General features: G+C 31.9%; 3 protein-coding genes across 4 annotated transcripts in view; 2 read left to right on the top strand and 1 right to left on the bottom strand.

Annotated features, from left to right (window-relative positions):
* The window catches only part of LOC130441946 (TELO2-interacting protein 1 homolog), a 34,978-nt gene that overhangs the window by 9,376 nt on the left and 8,211 nt on the right, over positions 1 to 17,391 (bottom strand). Inside the window, exons 2-6 of one of the 2 annotated variants that reach the window (XM_056775863.1) lie at positions 6,726 to 7,201; positions 873 to 1,187; positions 686 to 825; positions 458 to 635; positions 219 to 396 (exon numbers count right to left, since the gene is read on the bottom strand). In XM_056775863.1, the coding sequence (XP_056631841.1) occupies positions 219 to 396; positions 458 to 635; positions 686 to 825; positions 873 to 1,081 (705 nt within the window). In that variant the 5' untranslated portion in view covers positions 1,082 to 1,187; positions 6,726 to 7,201. Of the gene's footprint in view, positions 1 to 218; positions 397 to 457; positions 636 to 685; positions 826 to 872; positions 1,188 to 1,316; positions 1,488 to 6,725; positions 7,202 to 17,391 lie in introns of those variants that run through there. The other variant, XM_056775861.1, reaches the window with a different exon arrangement.
* LOC130441945 (rootletin) overlaps positions 1,119 to 17,391 on the top strand; it is a 68,246-nt gene continuing 51,973 nt past the window's right edge. The window contains exon 1 of the mRNA XM_056775860.1: positions 1,119 to 1,202. The gene's annotated coding sequence lies outside the window, so the exon portion shown is untranslated. The remainder of the gene's footprint in view (positions 1,203 to 17,391) is intronic.
* On the top strand, positions 1,286 to 6,213 carry LOC130441949 (uncharacterized). The gene has a single exon (XM_056775866.1). The coding sequence runs from the start codon at positions 3,451 to 3,453 to the stop codon at positions 5,149 to 5,151; it is 1,701 nt and encodes a 566-aa protein (XP_056631844.1). The 5' UTR covers positions 1,286 to 3,450; the 3' UTR covers positions 5,152 to 6,213.

Raw genomic sequence — 17,391 nt, 5'->3', positions numbered from 1 at the left:
GCAAATATCTCAATGGGTACAAAATCCCCCTGGGTACCCTGAGAGGAATTGCTCTGAAACTTTGTAGTTTTCAGGCTGAAATCCTCCTCTTATGGTATCCTTGGACTCTTCGGGGGTATCCCCATCAAATAAAAAATTAATGGGGATCACAAAATAATGAAAACTGCTTCAGAGTTTTATCACATCTGATTATGTTATTATTCAAATTTTTTTCTTACTACTGGTACTGCATGACCAATCTTTTCATCTTCTAATGCAATTTGCTTCAATCCGGTGGCTATTCCTGGGAGAAAAAATAAAAATACTTCTGCCACTTGTTTCCTTATAACTACATCCATAAAATCTTCATCTTCATATACTCTGGCAAGGCACATAATGCATTCCATTGCTGCTATTCTAGAGCAAACATAAAAACAAATATATACAAATCTTTTCTCAAAATGAGTCTCTAAGTTACCTCAAGCTTTTAAGCTGTTCAGTTTTGGCAATTTCAATGGTTACATGCAGCATTTGACACAGTTTAGGCACATGTGCTTTTGTATACAACTCAGAAACTAATTCAGTAGTAACAGATTTGGCTAGTGCTTTAGTACATTTCATTATACTAAGTTTATATTCTTCAGACACTGGTAACACTAAAAATAAATGTTTTATAGTATTAAATTTTGAAAAAATACTCTTTTACCTGTGTGCTTCTTGTGATCATATATTTCAAAAAGAAGAAAGGAATATATGTTGAAGAAGAGATTCAACTGACTAACTGTGGATTTTTCAAAAACATTTCGAAGTATATCAATCACTATTTGTTTTTCTTTACAGCTGAAACTAAAGATTTCAATAGTATATGATTATATTTTTGTATTACTACAAACCTGATCTCATTTTTAGTATTAGATGTTATAAAAGGATAAAGTGTAGCTAGGATTATTGGTTCAACAATTTTCATAAATGACTCTGTAAATGTTTCCACCATTACATTCAATTGTCTTATACCATCTAAATTTTTGGGATTTTCTATAATTTTTCCGCAAATGTTTTTCAAATTAGAAAACATTTCAAAATTTGGTAACTGTGAATTCATTTTAAATACGCCGCCGTATAAAATGTCAATAAAACTCGTTGTTAAGTTTCTGTTTGGGATGTTTGTATCAAAATTAAGTGGTAGTATAGTGATATTAGAAGACCTTCTAAAATGATATTAGGTAAGTCGGCAATTATATTAACTCGAACTGATTCATTGCAAAATGCAGGTTATGGATTATGATTGCTTTGGAGATTTTATTGGTTATTTTTTAGCAAACAATATTCATGTTTACCTACAAAGATACAGCTTTAAATTCAGAAAACAGAACCGGTGTTAGATAAATCATAAAAATTAAATCTTCTACAATAAACAGAATCTTCGTTTACTTTAGTGTATTAATATTAAGTTTACGGTTTGATGAGATAATATAAATTATATTTGCCAAATTATACAATTATAATCCATTGTTACCAACGACTTGATAAATTAAATATAAAAAGCCACCTCTGTTTTCTAATGTCAACTTAGAGTTGCCATGACATTATTTGTTATTATGGTCACGTCTATCTTGAAATAACCAGCTACAAGATAATTATTGTAGTAAAGCTTTTTTAATTAATATATAAGATAATATTAATATTTATTTTTCAAAGTGTAGAAATAAACAAATTTTATGTTAATAATTTAACTACTTTGTTAAAGATTATATCAAAAACAGAATAGAACCATCTATTATCCTTAAATCTAACTAATGAGAGTATTAATAGCAAACATTTCATGTATAAATTGTAAGATGGCGCGACGTGTTATATTTTGTAGTGAAATTAAGCTAAGATAAATGAACGTGAGCAATTCTAGTCTGTAAAGGAATTGATAGGACATTAACACTACAGTAGCGTGGATCTTAATCATTAAGACATAAATTTATCAGATTATAATTTTTTTAGTTGAGATTTACATTTCTGTTTGTAACTTATAGTTCTGTAATAGTAAGGTATAAAAAGGAATATTGATTAATTGAATTATTTATTTAACAGTGCATATGAAAACTTTAGTGTTAAATGTACATGTATACAGAGGTCTAATATGACTGGAACTTTTAGTAGACATTAGCAGCGACGAAACGAAAGCGAAAAATTTTACATGAATTAGAATTCGTTCTGGAAAAAATAGAAAAAGAAATTATTAGTTGGAGTATGTGGTATTTGGGGAATAGTTGACAATGCTTTACTTCTTTATAATCTTCTATCAAAACTGTACTATAGAAGAGGATGGTCATTAAATATTTGGGCTAGATTAATAAATATTGATGTATTCTATTCCAACATTCTACTTTACCGACTGTATTCAGCGCAGTATTGTCAACTGGGTTCGCCGAAAATTCCTAATGTTTATGTGGAAAAGTCCCTAGAATTACCTAGGAATACACAACATTTTTTAATACCTATCATGAAACTAACAATTAGCTTAAGCCTGCTAAAGTGATAAAATAGACAAAATCTCACTTAGAGCGTCGAGTACACTGTCCGGCGATTACCCGAACTCCGAATTACGTCAGCGCATTAGAAGCTTTTATCATATTTTTTTAAATATGAAAATTAGCTATACTAATTGAAGTAAACAATTATACCACAAAACCCTAGAACTGGCAAAAATTCCCCAGGTTGGCATCACTGATTCAGCGTCGTATTTACATTTTTAAATGACAAATTAGTATTGCCAATGCTTTATCAAGTTCTATTAGGCAATCTAAGAAAACAGCTGATCTACGTCAAACTGCCGGCCGTAGGGTGAACAATTGAATTATATTTTCAAATTTTTACCCACAGTAATTTTACAACTAATTATTAAAAATACTACTTGAAGTGTGTATATTAATATATAAATTTCTTCAATGTTTTGCTTCTTTAACCTTTTTATTTGTTTTTTTTTTGATAAATCGTTTTCGTCCTCTTTCGGTCTTGATGAAAATATATATTTATATAAATATACATATTTTATAAAACCTATTAGAAAGTGAAAATGTACCGCCAATGGTTGCGCTTTTACAGCCAATGCACTGAGACGAGGAAAGATAAAAATAGATACAAAGGACAACAGGCCACATTATTTTAATTTCGGTTATTACACCTGAACTTCCACGATAAACAATGAAAAAAAAATGAATTAAAATTTAAATAGAATATTATTGTTTGCTTGTTGTTACGAAACACATTAATAATATATATTAGCGCCCCTCTATTGAAGACTACCTCAACAGTGAGACGAATCTGTCGGAGGAGGGGACTCGGGGCAGAGTACACTTCAGAATATTCTATAAGATTGCCGGATGCCGCTCTTAACTGGTTGTTTATTACATGTTTTTGTTTGTGTTGTATCGAAGTTTACTGTAGTAATATAATAGTAGTGATACGGACGCAGGCAAAATGCCGATTTTATTGTCAGAAAGTTTATCGAAAGTTTCGTGGCCGAGTAATGAAAGTATACAAGGTAGTAGTAGTACTTCAAGTGGTTCCGGTGTTCCGAGCCCTTCTTTTTCACCATTGTGTACGTCTCCGGATAATACTCTGAGAAAAAAGATACGAAGAACTTCTAGTTCGGGAAATGTTATTCAAGAGCCGTTCGTTATTAGATCGGACGTGAGGGATTCGAGAAGCCATAGCCCGGCGTTGAGTTGTCATGAAGCAGAAGAAGATGAATTTATTTATTCTTTATTATCGAAAGTGATTGGTTGGTATCCATGTTTTTTGCTACGAATAGTGAAAGCGTTATTTATGGCAGTGTTACCTCCTACTTGGAGACAACTAATTTTTGCTCTTCCCATGATATGGATCTCTATGTGGGTATGGTGTTTCACTCAATTAATACAACTACCTTTAACCATCATTAAAACTCTTCTTTCTGTTATACTATCTCCTAATTCTTCAAGAAATAGTAGAAAACGTACAGTGCTTATTAGTGGTGGTAGTACTATCCAAGCTCTTCACTTAGCGAGGAACTTTTATGCAGCTGGAGCTAGAGTAGTTGTATGTGAAGTGGAAGGACGTTTTGCCCTATCAAAATATTCAACTGCAGTGAGTAAATTCTATACAGTTCCCAAACCAACTAGTGATAAACAACAAAATTACGTAAGAGCTCTTTGTGAAATAGTCGATAATGAAAAAGCCATTTATTATATTCCTGTAGCCGCGACGACTCCCGCTTATTACGACGCTGTAGCTAAACCACATTTAGAACTTCTAGGATGCACTTGCTTCTGTCCAGGTATAAGAGAAGTATGGGTTTTAGACGATACCTTAGAAGTTTTAAGACGTTGTGAAAAAAATAACATACCGACACCTATTTACCACGTAGTTAAATCGAAAGATGAAGTTTTTGATTTATACGATACCGGTGTAATTAGGAGAGGAGTATTTGTTATGTCGACGGTAGGACCTAGAGGATTACGCGAAAGATCAAAAATATTACTACCAATATCGAGAAACGATTTGAAAATACCAAACGATATAAGTGAACAGAAACCATGGATTGTAGTTCAAAATATTGAAGGAGAGCATTACCTCACTTGTACTACAGTGAAAGAATCGAGCGTTATAGCAAACGTTACTTGCAAAATGAACAAAAACAACAACGAATTAATTCCAGAAGAAAACAAAGAAATCAACCAGTGGCTAACGAATTTCTTCAATAAAATCAATTTTTTGAGACCAATATCCGGACATATATGCTTCAGATTAGTAATTTGTAAAGAAACTGGCGTAGTAATTCCGTTAAATAGCAGAGTAGGAGTATCTCTGCCTTACATTTGCTACACTAGCGTTCATCCAAGGTTAGTATGGAAGCCTTGCAGACATTTTAGCAGACAAAATTCCGGTCCTCTCGTAAACGGCAACGGAGTTTACAAAATGCCGCTTACCGTATTGCAAACAGTCAGTAACCCTTCTATAGAATCAGTTACAAGGCTAATAGGTACGGTTCTGGATAAAAGGGAGGCTCTTTTTGCAATATGGGATCCTCTACCTTATTGTGCTTATTACCACATGCAATTACCTTTTAAAAATGTATTGGGATTCCTGAGGAGAAGGCAGGATAATTTTCCTAGGCCCATGACGACAGCTGTACGATAATAAATTCTTCTTCTTCTTACCGGGAGAATAATGAAAAAGCCTTATTGTGATAAGAATGATGAGATTGAGTTTAACAAACAAGTCGTATAAATGTGAATAAATATTTTTTCATAATTGGATGTAATCTCATGAAAATGTGTGTCTGCTCTTATCTCTTTGTACAAATTTGTTATGTTATTATATTTAATTTTTTATGTTGATAATGCATAAAATTCAATGTAAGTTATATTAACTATGATATGTTTAAATTGCAAATGGAATGGATTTCATATTGTGATAAAAATTTTAATTAAGATATTTGTTACAAAAATATTTTGGTATATTTATAAAAACATTTATTTGTACGATAAATTATAATGAAACTTCTGTCCAGATATTTTTAATGATGTAGATTTAAAAAAATTATAAATAACTTGTGAATAGAATTTTTTTATATCGATTTGTCTTTGATTTATACAATTAATCACTTTGTTCACTATTACTGGGTTATGAACACATGTATATTTGTGTATTAATTGAAACTCCATTGTATTTGCCAAATAAATTTGATGAATTTCAATAACTGGGAAAAAATTGGGTGAACTAACTTTGGAGGTCAATGTACCTACAATCACATCACGTAGATTTCAAACATGGAATTTAAAGTAATTATTTCAATCATTCCAAATGTCAAACAATCAATGGCTATTGCTACATGCGTCGGAAATATAACAAAAATAAATATTGAGTCTACATTGTACAATGTTGTAGTTGATTATTATTCTTCAAATCAAACTATATATTGTAAAAAAGATAAGTGTAATGGTACGCTAGATAATCCTATTGTAGACTTTAATTTATGGTGTTATTTGATATCTACACTAACAAACCTGACTGAATATACGTGATCTAAAAGTCCGAATCACCAGGAAATGTTAGAAGACGAATTTAATATCAGTTTTAGTGGATAATAGAGAATAATTGAAATGTTTATTTCTTTTGGTTTTTGTTAAAAGCGGTGCCGTACTGAATCTCTTGGGTGGAGTTGTGTAATAACTGAATGAACAATATAATTATCTTTTGAAAAAATTATAGATTGATTTATTTGAATTGGATATAAAGTTATTCTAACCGTTCCAAAAAACATTTATGTGAAAGCAAAACTTTAAATATTTATTGTATTCAAAATTTATTTTTCTCCTGATCTGCAACTATGAAATTTGGCAATACTTAATCTTTAATAAAAAATCTATGAATTTATAATTAAATTATAATATAAACAGGCTTACAAAGAGGGTTAGGCAGAGGTATGTGGGCACATATTTATATGGTTGACCAAATAATTTTATAGATTTTTGAAACTAAACAATCTAATAGCCGGGGTACAAATTTTGAATTAATAGTATCATGTGGGGTTTCGCTAAAGGTTTTCATTTGCAAAAGCTTGAACAAATTTTTAATTATTTTAAGAATTTGGCTATGAACTGTTGGAAACTGAATTTCATGAGAAGCTCGGATAAAAATACGAGGCTTTTGAATTATTTATACGTACTTACAAAGGAATACGGATAATATAATAATAATAATCTACCTACTTTTTGATTCATGCTGGTGTCTTTGTTAATATTTTTAATAAAACACATTAGATTTGTATTATCATAGTTATATGTGCTTTGATCTTTTTGCAAGGAAAGCATCTTGCTCTCTATTACTCCATCAACTAGTTCTTCTTCTAAATGCTCATCAATTCTCCATTTAAATGTTGTATTTGATAACGGTATTAACGAAAATAAATATTATTCATCATTCCGCATAAATTACTCAAAGAGGGAAGTATTAATTTCTCCAACATGGTCGAAGGAGAGTTCTATTTGACTGTTGGAGTAAGAATGTATTTTTTGGAGTAAGAATGTATTTTTCATCTTCTTTTAAGCAGCAATCAATTCATTTTTCTTATCGGAGTGGATTATCAGAGTACTGAGAATGCAGTATGTTTGAATGCCGTTTCATACGGCCCAGCTGAACTTTTCTGCGACCCAGCGCCGGTTTGGATACTTTAGGACGACTTAAACTAGAAAAAAAAATACTATAATACAGTGTTTTCGATTTTTGTGTAGTATGGAAGTGTTGGAAGTTGTTTTTAACTTAATAAGTACCAAGAGATTTTGCAAATATTCCTACGTTGAAAATATAGAACTGAAAACAGAAAAGTAAGTACCCATATACAGTTGGAAGTAGGGCAGCAAGCTGCACAAGAAAATGAAATATTTATGCCAAAAATGTTTGGATTTGTGGTTGTAACAAATAAAATGCATTATATTGTTCTATCTGCTTAGTTTTTGATTGTGATAAAGCTTGGACGGAAATAGGGGTCAGCGATCTAGAGCACTCAAGTTCGGAAATAAAAAGACACGAAAACTTTAATTGCCATCTTTATAATTGTCTGAAATATGCATTATTAGATTCTGTTTATTGGTTAAATGTACAGAGATATCATTAAAATGTGTCTTAGAATAGGTATACATTGCCAAAAATTATTAATTGTTCTAATTTCTTGGACTTTAAATGTTTCTGTTGAATTAATGCAACTCTTAAGTAAATTCCTAAGCATACCTTAGTTTAGTGAACAATCTTTCAACATAGTTTTGGTACTGGAAGTGTTAAATCTGTTTAAGTTGTTTAGAACATTTTGAAAATTGAAAAATTGTTAATTGAGATAATAAAGACCTCAGTAAAGACGTGAAATGGTGTTTAGTGATTCATATTTTTGTTTTGTGGTAACCATTCCAATAACCGATCATTTAACAAAGTTTCCCACCACGAGTCGCCACTGATTAGGCTTCAGCGATGCACCTGAAGATCAAGAGGTTAATACTTTTTCTTCTCAATATTGTTTCTATGTGATTTATCAAAATGTATTGACGTAATTCCAAACAAAGCAATTATGATATATACAATGTGTAATCTTCACAAAAATGATTAGTATTTTTGACTCGGTTAATAGAAAAAAATTGATTGATTTCTTGCACAATAAATATTTTTATATCGGGATTTTTAAGAACTTAATCGCTTCAAGTTCACGGTCATGATTATAATTTAATGTTTTGATTGTTTATTCATGCAATTTAAAGACATTTTCAGTTGGTATGAGTAAAACCGATTATATAATTAGCGCAGGAAAATTTTTAGTCCTAATCACATAATATAAACATTATTTTTCATAGTTATCGATCTATAAATTTATTTGATACTGACAAAATAGATTTTACAACAAAAACTATCGTGTTAAATACCTTAATGCAAGTTATAGTGGAAAATTCCTTACTTATTTCAACAGTAGTTTTGTTATGACGAGTTTATAACAGTTTCCCTTTCATCCAACAATTCTAGCGATAGTTGGTGTCGAGCAACGCAATGGTGATTAAATACTTGCGTTTAAAACAGTTGATGCGAACGCAAATCAAAATTTCTCTTAAATTCGTATCCATTATCATCGCCAGGCCGTATTCGGCAAGCTGAGAAATAAATTCAAATCAGTATACCGACATAAGTATTAACTTATGCCTCGAAAAAGAATAACTCATGGAGAGGTCCATGTTAGGAGTAACATTATGAGATAAAATCCGAAACAAGGAACTTCGTACAACATCAAAAGTTACGAATGCAATTGATACATTTAAAATGGCTGGTTATAATGAAGAAGATACTAAAATGGCGTCCCAAGGATGAAACATTCAGAATCAGGTGAGGATCGCTGATGGACAGGAAGGACGATTTAAAAAGGATGTCTTCCAACTGGATCCAAGATGTTTAATACCGAGCAGAATGGGTTAGATTAAAAGAGGCTTGTGGCTAGCAACAGACGAGACAAGCTGCTAAATGATGATGAAGGTCCTCGTCAGGATCGCCATAAGATAAATTAACTTCTAAATTCCTATACCTATACTATACTATAATTTGTTATGCTGGTCATTTATGTTTTAACAAATAAAGTATAAATAAAAATACTGAAAACATGCTTTTATATTCAATCAAATTGATGAATAAAAAATTGTATTTTTTATAGTAGTAATGATTTCTCAATCTATTTTCAAAATATTGTCATGTTTGTCCTATGTAAATAGCATCAGAATTAGTACAAGAAACTTTATATATAGTAATACTTTTTCTATTTTTGCGTGTTTTAGATTTTAGTTTGATGAAATTCCTTATAATGTATCAAGTATGACAAATTTTGATATCGTATTTATTAAAATAATTTGATAAAACTGGATTAACAAACACAGAAATATAAAAAACTCTTTAAGTTGTTTGTTGTGGGGTTGTGGCAATAAAATACCGAAGTATAATCTTAATATATATTCCAAGCTGTCGAATAAGTTTGTATTCAAACACAAACAATCCAAGCCCGAAAAAACTGGTATTTTAATTATTTTTCTTCAATTTATTGTAAAAATCATCATTGGCATCATTGTTGTATACTCTACTATACCGAATTGTTGATTTGTATAAAAGATTTTTATTTATTTCTTTTGGTTACCAAATGAGAAGGTCTTGTAGTAATAGTAAAAATCTGGAGCTTATCCATTAAATGCGTTCGATTAATATTGAATTTGTGCTCTCGTTATCTAATGAAACCAATTTAACTTATTACGTATAGTTTAAATATCACATTTTATGGGTCAAATTAAATCTTGTACATTTAAGAAAAACGTGTACGTGCCGTGATTGATGTAATTTCTTCTAAAGCTTCAATGAAACGGAATTAATTATATATGACATTACCCGTCTCTAGATAAACAAACACTTAATTAAGACCGTTAATATTAAGTATAACAAAATTATGTTTATATGGAAAAATTATTATCGATCATTGGTGTCAAACGTGATTTTAATTTAGATGATTCTTAATGACATTAATCACCGTAACAAATAATATTCTTTTAAATTATATAATTCAGGAGCAGTTGATTGAAATAGTCGTATAGTAACTCCCATTTCAGCAAAAAAAATGGGGTGTAACATTTAGTTTTATAGTTCGTTTAGCGTGCTATACAGGGTGTTTCTAGAAAAAGTGATCCCCAAATTTCGTAACGCCATCCGTATTCAAAATAAAGGGCGTTGAAGAATAGAAAATTATACACGTCTTTTACGATTTGGCTGCAACTACCGGCAACATTGTATTGAAATTTTTTTATGCCTGAATCCCATAGAGGGCGCTAGTTATATGCTTCGTACCAAGAAAACTTTTTACTGACCTAACCCCAAATATTTTTCAGTTTTCTATCTATCTTAGAGACGGGAAAACCTTTTTTTGAAATATCCTGTATAATTAAGAGAGAGCAATGATAATAAGGGTAATAAATTTAGTTATTATTATTTCCTGTTCTCAATAATAGTATGAGACCTTTATTAGCTACTTCGGAAAAAGCCTAATGAGAATGAAAATGCTTTTTTGTGAAAAAATTGGTTATATCTAATCGTGAATTGAAATTGCCCGAGATAGTTGAGGCCGTGAAGATATCAAAAGGCATTGTTTTTACAATTATGCATGCACATTTGATCATGGAAAACGTTAAAGTCGAACAAAAACTGTTGATGATTCAGAGCAGCGTTTGGCCACGTTTCCTCGTAATAAATAAGATTTTTTGCATCGATATGTCACAAAGGATGAATCATTCACTCCGGAATCAAAACTATCATCATCTGAGTGAACTGCAGAAGATGAACCACGTCCAAAGGCACAACAATCAGCTGGGAAGGTTACGGCTTCAATATTTTGGGAATGCTCATGGAATATTGCTCATTTCCAAAACGGAGAGACAATCAATAGCGAATATGAAGAGTTGTTGGATCTTCTGAATTCAAAAATCAAGGGAAAACGCCTCATATGTCGAAGAAAAAAATCTTCTTCCTCATCCAACCTATAGTCTAGATCTGGCCCTCATTGACTACTGGCTATTCGGTGATCTCATAAAAATGCTCACCGGAAGAAATTCAGATCAAATGAAGGAGCAATTATTGAAATTGAAGCCTATTTTGAGGCAAAAGACAAATTTTTCTACAAGCACGGCATCGAGAAGTTAGAGAAGCGTTGGAATGAATGTATTGCTCATGAAAGTAATTTTTTTGTTCGCTGAACGGATAGATTATAAAATATTTTGACTTTTAAGAGCTAAATTAACTTAATACTTAATTAATGACATTATTACCTATTGTACAAAAAGCTTTACTTCTTATTTGGATTCCATACCTTCTTGAACTCGAGTTCAAAGTTATTTTTTTGCTAAAAAAGCTCGCTGTCTATTTGTAGAACATGAAATAATAACATTTTATTAATTATTTCGAGTTCAAGTCTTATAATCGGTCAAAGAAAAAGTTTTTTTTCAAGGAAAAAAAATATTTGATGTCTGACCCCTGGTTCAGTATCTCTCGACCTTACAAAGTCCATCAATCGGGGTCCGCAGATCATCACCGAAGTGTCGTCTTGTCTATAATTCCTCACAACTTGTAGAGTCATCATTAATAATCCAATTCAACAATATTTATATAGTTAGACTTTGTAATTATTCGAAATCTTCTAAAAAAGTTTCCAGAAATTTGAATTAGTGGTTTAAACACTTGTCAGACGTTTCTTATCGTCTTATCAAATATTGTTATAAAACTTTCCTTCGCTCACTTATCAAAGCTTTCCTTGTATATAAACGTCTTGTCGTTCATTAACCTTGGGAAGTTATACACCTGCATAAATAAAATTTGGTTTATTCCCGACAACGGCTTCATATTACTGGATGTTGACAGTTTAAGAAACCGCTGCCTGGTTGTTGTGAAAAGAAGAGGCCAGAACGAATACTGGAATGAGAAGAAGACCTAGTCCTAGAGGATGTCCAACTCTAAGATAAAACACATTGGAAATGTGATGATAGAAATGTTAGAATTGTGGGCATTGACGGCGACCACGTAAGACAAAATGTCGAAAAGGAAGAGGAAAAAACGATAAACAATAATAGAACGCGTAATGCAGCGTTTTTTGTTGTAGTATGTGCAATTTAAACAATCAATGATTTATCTATTAATCTGATATGATCTATTGATAAAGTGCACAACTTTTTACGTTGGTTTTAGGTTCTATATATTCCGAAAATAGTATCAACTTCAGCTATCATTACGTATTCCTCATCTGGCGCCTTATTTTCATCTTTATATAACTAAATTGTTTGATGATACCATTATTTATTCAATACTCTGATAAAAATTCAAATTGACGTAAAAGCACGTAGACAGAAGGTAAATATATAAATATTTACTTCTAATAGATTAATTCTTTTCTTGACTTACCGGACACATCAAGATTTTAATGACGTCAGGAAAAAGATCAATAAAAATAGATTGTTGTGAGCAACAAAATGTAATAATCATGTCTTTTGTAATTTAGATAATTACTATAATAAGTATCTGCTTTATTTTGTTAATAAATGTTTAAAATTATTGTGTGCAGAATGTAGAAATTGAGCGATTCGTTCCTTTTTACGATTGGTGTAGAATACTGACAATTTTCGACTTTTGCGGCAAAGATTTTCTAAAATGAGACCTTAATATATCTTAAAAGAATACCAATTTATTCTATTTTTACCCTATATGTAATCTCCAGGTAGAAAATAATCAAGATTAATTTAACCAGTCTACAACTTTCGTAGAATAAGTTAATTTATACAGATTATAAATTTCATTTGGTATTTACATTTTTGTTTGTATATATGGCCCCCTTGGGTGATTGAGCCGACTAATACTTCTAAATCCTTTTTGCGGTGTAGACCAATTGTCTTTTCATTCCACTAGATCGTTAATTTTTTTTATATTGTTGGTGTTTTTTTTTAAATTGATTTACATTCTTCTAATGTCTGCCTTTTCTTTTAACCACTTTGATCTGGTCCTTCCTCAGCTTCTTCTACTTCCTAGATCCAATGAATTTTTTATATTAATTTATACATTGTTTATATTCATTTCGATCAATCTTGATGGCACCTGATATTGTTCTTTCCGATATTAATTTCCATCTTTTTTTGTCATTGTTTTTGTGTCATGCATTAGTAGCGATTTCGTCTTTTTTATGTAAATACTCATTTAGATCTTCTTATTTAGTTTTTTGCGACCACGCCATTTACAATCCTTACGATGCATTTAAAAATACATAATACTTTTAACCTTATACCTTTTTCCCGAAGAACTACCTCAATAAAATAATATTTCTTAGCTTCCCGACGCCTGACCTAGGGAATTCCAAGTTGTTTCTTTTGGGAATTCCAAATTTCTAACCTTCCTAATTTTCTACTGACATACAATTAACCTAATTCTCTTTAATTAATCTAGTAGTACGTTTTAGGAAAAACCAAAATACGCACGACACTTTACCGTTTTACAGTTTTAAGTAATGACTCTAATTGGTGATATAAGACATTTTATTTTTATATTTTATAAATTTATTAATTTCTCGAATTTATATGCTTCCACTATCGCTAAGTCGCTCCATGCGAATTTTCCATTGTTCAAAATAGTCATTTCTTTCAGGACCCTTTTTCTTTCACAGTTTCAACATACTCAAATCTTGTTCCTTTCAATGCAGATTTGACATTAGGAAAGATATAAAAGTCGCACGGTGCAAAATCCGACGTATAAGGTGGGTGGTCTTGTACTTGGCTGGAAACCTCTTGAAGGACAGTGCGGAATGAGCTGGCGCTCTTTCCAAAATTCGGGTAGATTTTTTTTATTCTTTTAGTAAGAACGTGAAGATGATAATGTTGATAAATAGTTCCAACTTTCAGGAACACAGAGAAGGTATAAAATTCCGTGAATATCGAAAAAAACAATCATCATTGTTTCAAATTTTGATTCACTCATTAATTTTCATTCTTAGTGAAGTTGGACTCTTCCAGTACATGAATTGCCGTTTGGTACATAATCATAGGTGGAAAACTAGATTCGTTACAATAAACGATTAATTGCTGTTTAAAAAACAATGTTTTTGAATGTTTTGCATGAGTAGAACAATTTTTATTTCGAGATGCACTAGATATCCTAGAACATCGATGGTAAAAATTTTATTTGTACACACACTGTGAAGGAAAATACATATTTCAATTATTAAAACACGAAAATATTATAAGTAGAGTTTGTATTTGTGGAAAATTTGCTTTACTTAGACAGTTTCCAAAGCGTGACCATGAATATCCTTAAATTATAATGAAATACATATTCTGTAAACAAACTAGATTCAATTTACTTGAATTGAATGTAAACATAAATGAAATAGTTGCAGAATTTACAAAATTAAAATAGATTTTTCCAAGTATCCTGAGAGCTGTAGCGTTGTTGATCGACACGTGGTGATTTTATAAACAACTTGCTTTTCTAAGCAAAGTGAATATTGCTATTTCAAATAGATTTTGATATGAACTGTAACAAAAACAATAAATATTCTATTCTTATGTATTAAGATCTATCCTTTCCCCTTGACATTTAAACTTTAACCCCAAAAAACTTTATAACAACGCTTGTAGATATGTTTAGTCTACTGGTGTAATTTTACATTATATGAATAATATTGATTTACTAAGAATCCCGTTATCACACAAAATGAACGGACTTTAAACCCTCGTTCTAAGAATCCTCCTATTTTTCATCTTATCTAGTGATTTCATAGTTGAATTTGTTTATTCGTTTAGATAAGCTATTTGATTTTGAATGTTTCGTAAGAATTTTGAATATATAAACATATGCAAATGAATATAATTCTTCACGCTGTTCGAATTAAAAATTACTCAACAACATTTTGATCAGGATAAACTTGCAGAATCACTAAGTCAACGAAACTTATCCATCTGAACCATCTGAAGATGAAAACAACTAGAGGCTTGCTCAAAGTTGTTCTCTTGCATGAGGATAAAACACACAGTCACAAATACGCAATTACAACAGCTCAGGTAGTTGAGCATCAGTTATGTTTTCCAGATCTCGCTGTTTCAACATTTTGATCAGGTTTAAACTTGCAGAACCACTAAGTCAACGAAACTTATCTCAAATAGATCATGTTTATAAGGACTAACATCTTCTGCCTACCTCTGACTACTTATGAACCATCTGAAGATGAAAACACCTAGAGGCTTGCTCAAAGTTAGTCTCTTGCATGACAATAAAACACTCAGTCACAAATCCGCCATTACAACAGCTCAGGTAGTTGAGCATCAGTTATGTTTTCCAGATCTCGCTGTTTCAACATTTTGATCAGGTTTAAACTTGCAGAACCACTAAGTCAACGAAACTTATCTCAAATAGATCATGTTTATAAGGACTAACATCTTCTGCCGGCCTCTGACTACTTATGAATCATCTGAACATGAAAACACCTAGAGGCTTGCTCAAAGTTAGTCTCTTGCATGACAATAAAACACTCGGTCACAAATCCGCCATTACAACAGCTCAGGTAGTTGAGTATCAGCTATGTTTTCCAGATCTCGCTATTTCAACATTTTGATCAGGTATAAACTTGCAGAACCATTAGAGCCAATGAAACATATCAAATAGATCATGTTTATGAAGGCTAACATCTTCTGCCTACCTCTGACTACTTATGAACCATCTGAAGATGAAAACAACTAGAGGCTTGCTCAAAGTTGTTCTCTTGCATGAGGATAAAACACACAGTCACAAATCCGCCATTACAACAGCTCAGGTAGTTGAGCATCAGTTATGTTTTCTAGATCTCGCTGTTTCAACAACATTTTGATCAGGTTTAAACTTGCAGAACCATTAGAGCTAATGAAACTTATCTCAAATAGATCATGTTTATGAGGACTAACATCTTCTGCCTGCCTCTGACTACTTATGAATCATCTGAACATGAAAACACCTAGAGGCTTGCTCAAAGTTAGTCTCTTGCATGACAATAAAACACTCAGTCACAAATCCGCCATTACAACAGCTCAGGTAGTTGAGTATCAGCTATGTTTTCCAGATCTCGCTATTTCAACATTTTGATCAGGTATAAACTTGCAGAACCATTAGAGCCAATGAAACATATCAAATAGATCATGTTTATGAAGGCTAACATCTTCTGCCTACCTCTGACTACTTATGAACCATCTGAAGATGAAAACAACTAGAGGCTTGCTCAAAGTTGTTCTCTTGCATGAGGATAAAACACACAGTCACAAATCCGCCATTACAACAGCTCAGGTAGTTGAGTATCAGCTATGTTTTCCAGATCTCGCTATTTCAACATTTTGATCAGGTATAAACTTGCAGAACCATTAGAGCCAATGAAACATATCAAATAGATCATGTTTATGAGGACTAACATCTTCTGCCTACCTCTGACTACTTATGAACCATCTGAAGATGAAAACAACTAGAGGCTTGCTCAAAGTTGTTCTCTTGCATGAGGATAAAACACACAGTCACAAATACGCAATTACAACAGCTCAGGTAGTTGAGCATTAGTTATGTTTTCCAGATCTCGCTGTTTCAACAACATTTTGATCAGGTTTAAACTTGCAGAACCATTAGAGCTAATGAAACTTATCTCAAATAGATCATGTTTATGAGGACTAACATCTTCTGCCTGCCTCTGACTACTTATGAATCATCTGAACATGAAAACACCTAGAGGCTTGCTCAAAGTTAGTCTCTTGCATGACAATAAAACACTCAGTCACAAATCCGCCATTACAACAGCTCAGGTAGTTGAGTATCAGCTATGTTTTCCAGATCTCGCTATTTCAACATTTTGATCAGGTATAAACTTGCAGAACCATTAGAGCCAATGAAACATATCAAATAGATCATGTTTATGAAGGCTAACATCTTCTGCCTACCTCTGACTACTTATGAACCATCTGAAGATGAAAACAACTAGAGGCTTGCTCAAAGTTGTTCTCTTGCATGAGGATAAAACACACAGTCACAAATCCGCCATTACAACAGCTCAGGTAGTTGAGCATTAGTTATGTTTTCCAGATCTCGCTGTTTCAACAACATTTTGATCAGGTTTAAACTTGCAGAACCATTAGAGCTAATGAAACTTATCTCAAATAGATCATGTTTATGAGGACTAACATCTTCTGCCTGCCTCTGACTACTTATGAATCATCTGAACATGAAAACACCTAGAGGCTTGCTCAAAGTTAGTCTCTTGCATGACAATAAAACACTCAGTCACAAATCCGCCATTACAACAGCTCAGGTAGTTGAGTATCAGCTATGTTT

The sequence above is a fragment of the Diorhabda sublineata genome, chromosome 3, assembly GCF_026230105.1.
Source record: "Diorhabda sublineata isolate icDioSubl1.1 chromosome 3, icDioSubl1.1, whole genome shotgun sequence".
Classification (NCBI taxonomy): domain Eukaryota; kingdom Metazoa; phylum Arthropoda; class Insecta; order Coleoptera; family Chrysomelidae; genus Diorhabda; species Diorhabda sublineata.
This window is presented reverse-complemented; position numbering and strand designations above follow the sequence as displayed.

What these genes read in the sequence shown, in the direction of transcription:
- LOC130441949 (XM_056775866.1), top strand. Translation starts at nt 3,451, where the DNA reads ATGCCGATTTTATTGTCAGAAAGTTTATCGAAAGTTTCGTGGCCGAGT.